This window comes from Apis dorsata, unplaced genomic scaffold (genome assembly GCF_000469605.1).
Source record: "Apis dorsata unplaced genomic scaffold, Apis dorsata 1.3 scaffold_455, whole genome shotgun sequence".
Classification (NCBI taxonomy): domain Eukaryota; kingdom Metazoa; phylum Arthropoda; class Insecta; order Hymenoptera; family Apidae; genus Apis; species Apis dorsata.
Genome location: NW_006263698.1, coordinates 202,212 through 210,510, shown reverse-complemented (window position 1 = coordinate 210,510; position 8,299 = coordinate 202,212). Strand labels below are relative to the sequence as shown.

The 8,299-nt window shown below is 38.5% G+C and overlaps 1 protein-coding gene across 4 annotated transcripts in view; it reads left to right on the top strand.

The window, feature by feature from the left end:
• LOC102673215 overlaps positions 1-8,299 on the top strand; it is a 255,084-nt gene that overhangs the window by 198,402 nt on the left and 48,383 nt on the right. For all 4 annotated transcript variants that reach the window (XM_006619901.2, XM_006619900.2, XM_031512510.1 and 1 more), the window contains exons 7-9: positions 5,060-5,165; positions 6,071-6,223; positions 7,801-7,938. In XM_006619901.2, coding sequence (XP_006619964.1) covers positions 5,060-5,165; positions 6,071-6,223; positions 7,801-7,938 — 397 coding nt within the window. The remainder of the gene's footprint in view (positions 1-5,059; positions 5,166-6,070; positions 6,224-7,800; positions 7,939-8,299) is intronic.

Here is an 8,299-nt window from a genome sequence, read left to right as displayed (position 1 = left end):
CCCCCCCCCCGTTATAAATTTCATCCGATGCATTTGCTTGTTTGGAAATTTGTTGTTTCGCTCGATAACTTTTTCGTTTTTTTTTTTTTTTATTTTTTATTTTTATTTATTTTCCTTTTTTCGCGTCGCCACAAAGTTTTCATCGAACAATTCACACCGATCGCCTAATTATTCAATTAACTTCGAACGCGCGATTACAATCGGCGAGACAATCCCGATTGTCGACCATTTTGAGGCTTTTCCGCGTTTTTCCTGCCTCGTATTTTTCTGGCTATTAGTGGCGTGCTAATTAGTCGATACACACGAAATATCCGTTACAATCATGCGAGAACGCAAACAGACAACGCGCCGCAAGATACACAGAATTGTTGCCAACATGGAACATCAATCGGCACGATTTTTCACGTGTAAAAATTTTCCCACCCTTGTTTGCTCTTCCTTCGACTTTCAATTCTTCATCAAATTCTCTGCTTCTTCTCGACGAAGAAATGTAGCATCGAATCTGTACGAGATTCGTCTTCGTTTATTTCCGTTTATCGATCAATTATAATAAATTATGATCTCCTTTCATCGATCAATTTCGTAATTCGGTTTTAGTGGTTGTTTAATCAGAATATTTCTGCTAAAATATATCAATGAAATATATGATCTCGATCGATATTGCTTAATTGCAATCAAAAAACGAATGATTAGATTCTCCAAGATTCTTTTTTTATATATTTATTTATTTATATCAAGATATGCTCAAAAGAAATTTTGTATACAACGTTAGAAACGCTTTCAATCAAAATCGATTTCAATACTTTTTTCGCGATTTGGCGATTATCTTTATTAAACGCATTAAAAAATCTCAATATTTATCAATCTCACAGAACAGACATTACAGGCAACAAATTTCTACGCTAAAAATTCAATTATTAACGCCTTTTAAATAACTTTTAAATGTAATATATTATCAGAAAAAAAGAACTCCAAAATTAATTCGTAAAAATTATATTGCACTCTTGCTAAGAGATTCATCTTGGAAAATTCGCCATTGTATCTCTGGGATAAAAATTCTACCACAAAAATATCTGCAAAATCTAACGCAGCCTCGAATAATCCAACAACAATCGAGAGAACGCGTTTCCTTTCTCATTGATGGCGACCGATTTTCGCGAGTTTTCCAACGATATCCTGGTCGAGTTTCGGCTCGCGTGATTGCAGCTACTGCGTCCGAGGAGGAAAGGTTCGAAGGATTTCCCGGGATACAGGGCGGGCCACGGCATCGATCTCTTCAACAGCCAGACGGACACCGGTTCCAATTACCGCCGCTTCGAATTGGCTGTGTTTCTCCGGCCAACTAGAGGAATCTGTTGGCGATCAAGGCTGAGGAGTTCAACCCGCGTTCATCCCCTCCCACGACTTGCCACGATTGATATTCCTCCTCTCTCCTCCTTATCGAGGGATCTTGCGAAGAATCTTCGGAGTTTGTTTGGCGGAAGGGTTTTTCTCGACACTCGTAACGATCATTTTAATTGGACGATGGATGCCGCGCGACGCTTGGAGAACCAATTAAGGGGAAAAATTATGCGGGGAGAGGCTGTGGAGAGAATCAAACGTTAATTGGACTTGGAAGGAATTATTAGGAATACCTCTGCCGATCGATATTGTTTGGTGAACTTGATGGATGCTTTATGAGAATTCTCTTGACACGCGGGAAGAGAAGAGGAAAGTTTTAAGCAATATCGAATAAGCGTGTGAAATAAATAGGCAAAAATGATTGTTTCTCAACGAATTGTTTCTTGCTTTTAAGAACATCCTTTAAGGCAACGACTAATGGAAAAAACTATTTTGCATCGATATATTTAAGGCGTGGAACGACGTAAAGAAGACGACTTTATTTAGGCAGATCGATCGGTGTCGTCGATTCGACACCGGTATGCCACTCGTAACGTGCTCCCTCATAACGTGAGCCACCCGTTCCAAAACTGCGGGAATATCAATGGAGGCAATCCACCGTGGTTGGATAGAGAGAGCCGCGTCTCCGCAACATCCTCCGTCTCCAACCATCCCGAATGAATTTATACAGCGACCTTATCTCGGCAGCGGAATTTTCAATGGGACCTGTACTCTTATTGGCGTTGATATATTCGGGAAACTTTTATTCCGGGTCGTAAATTATCGTAATATTGCTTCCAGAGTTCTGCTTCGAGTCAGATTTTTCTTCGGGAATCGCGTTTAAGAGATCGATTTATCAATAACGGAACCTCCCCCTCATCGTTATTCTCGAAATTAATTCAAGATAATTCGATATTTATCGAGAAATAATTCGAGAATTCTTTTCGTTATTTGGTTTATGAGGTTTTTCGTTGATTTATGGAATATTCGAATATTTGGCATTCAGAAAATTAATAAGTTCCAAGTCAATTTTCCACGAAAAGAATCGCTTTTTTGAAAGCTATTTCTTCAAATCACTCAAAATCATTCTTAAAAATTAGAATAATTAGAAACGTTCAAGATATTATATGTTAATTCTGATGTTAGTATAATCATCTCGATTATCGTATTCAGAAATGACGAAATCATGAGAATTCTAAAAAAATATAAAAAATATAAATAATAAAAAGAAAAGAATTTGGTAAAAATCTAAATTTAATACTTTCGTTTATTTCAAAGCGAATAATCGAGGCGAATAATCCCTTTCTTAATCCCACGATCTTTTCAGTTTCGAGTGGTTTCTTTGCGATCTCTGGTTTCATGGGAGTTCCTTTAACAACAGTTTCTAAATGAGAGGAATCAAAGCTAGTTCACTAAACAGACTTAGTAGGAAATGATTTTCCTACGTATGATTTTGCTATCGTATTTTAACCACATCACGTGTCTCGATCTCGATCTTGTTGTATCTTGGCGTTTTTCTGCCTCGACGAAGAAATATCGATAGCGAAAGTGAGAAGTTTTTACGGGTCGACGACTTTTCGCGAAATTACTCGACCGTTTAAAATTTCTCACTCGTTTTGCTCGAATTTTCTTCTTTACTTTCTTTGGGAAAGTCGATCGATTCGATAAGTTGTTTATCGCCTCGTATTCCTTTCATTGCTATAATATTCCGCACAATTCTTTAAATCCTTCAGCCGAAATGCTCGATATTTTGTTCGAGTTTTATTCAAGAAATTGACTTCTATAAATTTTTATCGCTTCATTGAACGAGTCGAATCTCTACATTTGTGACGAAAGCCACGATATTTGAGAGTTTAAACTCAAAAAGTTTAACGAACATGTTAAAACTAATTTCAATTTCAATTCAATAGAAAATTCATTATATATTCAACACATAGAGATACTATATTTAACGCAGAATAATTACAAGATGCAATTTGATTTACACAAAATAAATTAGACCACGTGTGTTCATGCAAAATCAAATTGTTGTGATATAATTAAATTAAAAATCGATAATATCTCGTATTCAAGTGGGGTTCATCCAATTTTCAAGGAAACCGGATTCTACCGCTAAAACAGTGTGGAAGAATTCTCTTTACGCCACTTAAAGGTGGGTCGAAGGGTCGGGGAGAGAGGGTGGTGTAGCACCCATTGTAACGAAGATTTCGAGGGTGGCGATTAAAGGGGGCGGTTAGGAAGGAAGGAAGGAAGGAACAGAAGGAAAGGAAAGATGTCGGCCGGGTCGTTTGTCTTAATAAAGTGCGTCGAAGGCATGCTCTTCGCTACGGCTGACTTATGGCCAGTCATCCGAGTAGGCTGCACCCCTCTTAAGACCCGTTTCAGTGGTTTTTCGCAGGGAGGAGAGGCCAGTGTTCCGACGATATTCAAGGAGGGTTGCTCGAGTCCCGGGGTCGTTAACCCTGCCTACCGACTCCATCAATCGAACGAGGGTGGCTGGTTAACGATGCCAAACATTCGTCATCGGGTGGATCCTTCCTACTACCTCGTTTCATCCTTCTTTCAACTCCTCCACCTTGGTCCCTTGGCTGGAATGGTTTTCTCTTCGATGGATAACCTCCACGGGTAAAACGGTCCAACGGGTTGGATATCCATCGCCGATTGAAACGGGCATTAAATCAGCAATGAACGGAAAAAAAGAAAAATTCTTCGATTTAAATTTCGTATTTTCTTAATATTACTTTTATTTTATTCGTTGGACGTGTCAATAAATATATATAGAGATTGTAGGTATTCGATTTAATATTTTTAATTTTATAAAAAGAATTAGAGATAATCCTAATGTGTTTATTATATTCATACGATTAATCAAACGGTTATTAATCATCAATATCATTTTAATAAAGAAAAGATAAAAGATCGTTTACACGGGAGAAGAAAATTTCCTTATCTCACGGCGATTATATTTTATTCATCCTCCTCTCCTAATCTCGCTTCTTTCGACGGGCCGCCACTCGAGTCTCATAAATTCCAGCATCGTACCGCAAAACCAAACAGCCGTTTATTTGCATAAATAAACAATTATTCTCGACGATTATTTTTAAGTGGTGGGATAAATATCGGCCGATAAATATTCAAGATTCTCCATTAAAAGTCCTTCCTTTTTCCTCCTTTTTGCCACTCCCAATCCCAATGATTTATCATTTGCCTTCCCGACAACCTCGACTTCCGGATCGACCGTGCAAACAATTCTTTTATCTCTCCCCGTCTAAATTCTTTTACCAACGGGACGTGGTCGCGCGAGAATTTGAATCACAAACTCCCCTCCCCGCGTTAACAGAGAGAGCCTAAGGGGGTTAAGTTTAACGCAACATATGAGCATAAGTTTGTCACTCGGCTAAAGCTAGCACTCTAAACTAGCTATAAACACACCCCCTCTACTCTTCTCTCGGTGAACTTCCAACGCTACGTTTCTCCATTCTCCCTTAAGAAGCGACACGTCGTCGTGCGGGTACATAAACCTCCGAAATCACCGGTTGGCCACCCTCCACCATTTGTCCGTATTCCCAGGATCTTTAACTTCCAACCATAACACCAGTATTCACTTATTCGTGAGAACTCGTGCAAATCCCCTTAAGGATAATTTTGTCAAACCATATATATTTTTTTTCTTTCGCAGAGACGTCCGTGGTGTTGCCATCCGCCTCCTCCGATCTCGATAAGATACAGCAACCGGTCAAGATCGTCCTCTCGAGCACTTGTCATCATGCCTACAATGCTTGCAAGTGAGCGATGATTTATTTGTCATTTTATCTAATTGTAATGTAATCTATCCAGTGAGAGCCAGAAAGTGAGTATAAAGTTTTGGAAAAATTATATTTATTTAATATACGTGTAGATATGTTATGTACAATCTCAAATTTTGATATCATTATTAAATTTGTAATTAAACGTAAACAACATGAATTCTTTAAATTCATTGGACTCGTATTGCTTATCATTTATTTGTTAATATAGCGTCTATATAGAAATGATTTAATTATAGTATAATTTATTCAGTGAGAGTCAGAAATGAATATAAATAGATGTAGATATATTTTATATAATTTCATATTTTGATTTTTCCATTATTAAATTTGTAATTAAACATAAACAACATGAATTCTTTAAATTCATTAGACTCGTATTGCTTATCATTTATTTGTTAATATACTGTCTGTATAGAAATGATTTAATTATATAGTATAATCTATCCAGCCAGAATCAGAAATGAGTATAAATAGATGTAGATATATTTTATATAATCTCAAATTTTGATATCATTATTAAATTTAATGTTGAACACAAACAACATGAATTCTTTATATTCATTGGACTCATATTATTTATCATTTATTTGTTAATATACTGTCTATATAGAAATGATTTAATTATAATATAATCTATTCAGTCAGAATCAGAAATGAATATAAATAGATGTAAATATATTGTATATAATCTCTTATATTAAATTTTGATACTTTTATTAAATTTGTAATGTTGAACACAAACAACATGAATTCTTTAAATTCATTGGACTCGAATGGTATTTCGTATTCGGATTAATTTCCAATGATTGATTTCGAAATCGCCAAAGTTTCCGATGATTAATGCATAACCTTCCCCTAACCACCTTCTTCTCTCGTTCCAGAAACGATCCAGAGTGCAAGGTGCTTCTCGAGCCGGTGTTGAACCATTGCGACTCGACGAGTTGCGCGAAGAACGAGTGCATGGAAGCGTTGCAAAACTTCTACAAATCCGCCAACTATAAACACTCCGTCGAGATCGCGTTCTGCCTGTGCAGGTGAGACATAAACAGATAAAAAATATAAAAAAAAAATTCGCAATCTTTCCCTATCCGATCGCTCGATTGTCATCGAGACAACGAAATAAAATAAAAAAAAAATTCTATAAATCCACGACACACATAGTGGAAAATCGTTTTTTCGCTCGCACCAGGCTTTTCTCTCATCCAAGAGAGAATTTTTGCAACGTATTCTCGAATCGATGATTCGAGAGTCGAGATTTTTATTGTCGAATGAAATACGGGGAGGGAGAGCAAGAAATTTCGTTCCAAATACGATAATATAATATCATCGCGAATTGATCGGTGAAAACAATTAATGGTAATATCAGACGCCATGAATTCCGCCGATATAATTAATTTCGCGCGTGACTAACGAAAGGAGATCGAACGATCGCCTTCGTTAAATACCAATCAAAAGATACTTCCTGGTCACTCGAGCCGATTCCAACTTAACTTAAACGATGAAACGATTTCTCATCGTACCCTCGTCCTTAAACCGAGAGAAATCGGGATTCCCCACGATAAAGCGGAATACGTGGAGTTTCAAACGATTATTCGAACACGGGGGAAGAGGAAGGGATGGAAGGTCTCTCTGGAAACACGAGAGTTCGGGATACGACTCAATTAAAGCCGCTCGTCTTTGTACGTTTCCCGTAATCCTGAGTAAACTCGCGGCAAAAGTGATAGGGAAAAGACAAAGGGGTGAGACAGAGAGAGAGAGAGGGAGAGGGAGGGAGGGAGAGCGCGCACCTCTCTCACAAAGAACCGTCGTTGCGCCGGAAATACTCCGAGTTCTGCATCTCTAATCCCTTCGCGCGAGCCAAGCAACCAGCCGAGACTTCTTTTTCGAAGGAAGCTCCTTTAACTTTTAAGTGGCTTTTGCCCGCGAAACAATGCAGAAACTTTCTATCCGTCTTTCACATTTCCTCGGCCATCCCCCCTTCCACCCCTCATCTTCTTCTCCGCCAACTTTTTCCTCGTACGACTCTCTCTCTCTTTCTCCTCTCTTCGTGCTCATTGTCCCGAGAAATCCCGTTCCTCTTCCTTTGTCCCGCCGCCCCGCCACGGGATATCGGTATCATCTCGGAATTTATTAATATTGGATGAGTCCTGTTGCAGCCGGCCCTTGCCCCCGCGCCTTTGACAAATTGGAAACTCGTATTCTCAGGTCGGGTTCAATGACTGTTGGCTTTTAACGACTGTTTAAGACGCGATCATTCATTCAGCAGTGTGGGGAACGTTTACTTCTCGAGCCGCCCTCGTGTAAAATTCACGGGGTTTTTTTGAACGTAAAGGGGGAAGATTTCGTTTGATTCGAGTTTCGACTAATTAAATGGATAGGCTGGAATTAGTTGGAAAAACGCTTCTTTATTACGTTCGATAAAGGGATGTCGATGGAAAGATGACTCGAGCTATCTCGTTAAAATTCGCTCGAATCCTCGAGTCGAAGGAAATTTTTTTGTCTCCGTTAACGAATCGAATCCCTTTCTTTTTATTCTCACGATCGAGAATCGAGATCCAAGAGATTGCGTGGGGTAAAAAATAATAACAATGGATTTTTCGTTCTTTTGTAGGAAAACGGATGGAAAGAAGGACGAGTGTATAATCGCGCAGGAAAAAATGCATCCTGCCTGCGCGCAGCGAGTGGAGGGCGCGGAAATGCCGACGTGTCACAGTTTGGCGGAAGCTTGCAAGGAGCACGAAGCATGCAAGTATGTTAGGAATGTAGAGACGTTCTAATTAATCATTCCAACAGTTTAAAGCCAAGATGGTCTCGAAAAAATGGCCAAGATCGGATCGAAAACTTGAAAAGTTTTCTCTTTTTACTTGCGATTCGAAACCCTTCCAAGAGAAACTTTTGAAAAGAAAAAAAATAAGTATTCTGAGTTTCAAGAGTTCCAACTTTTACAAATCCAAAAAATTAAATTTTAATCCATTCCTGTTAAAAATCTATTTAACTTGAATTGTAAAACGAATCTCTTTACTCTCTCGATGAATTAATGATAATTTCGTGGTTCGAAAGGGGAAAAGCGATTTTACTCGATCGCTTATCGCGCGCGACAACTACGACTA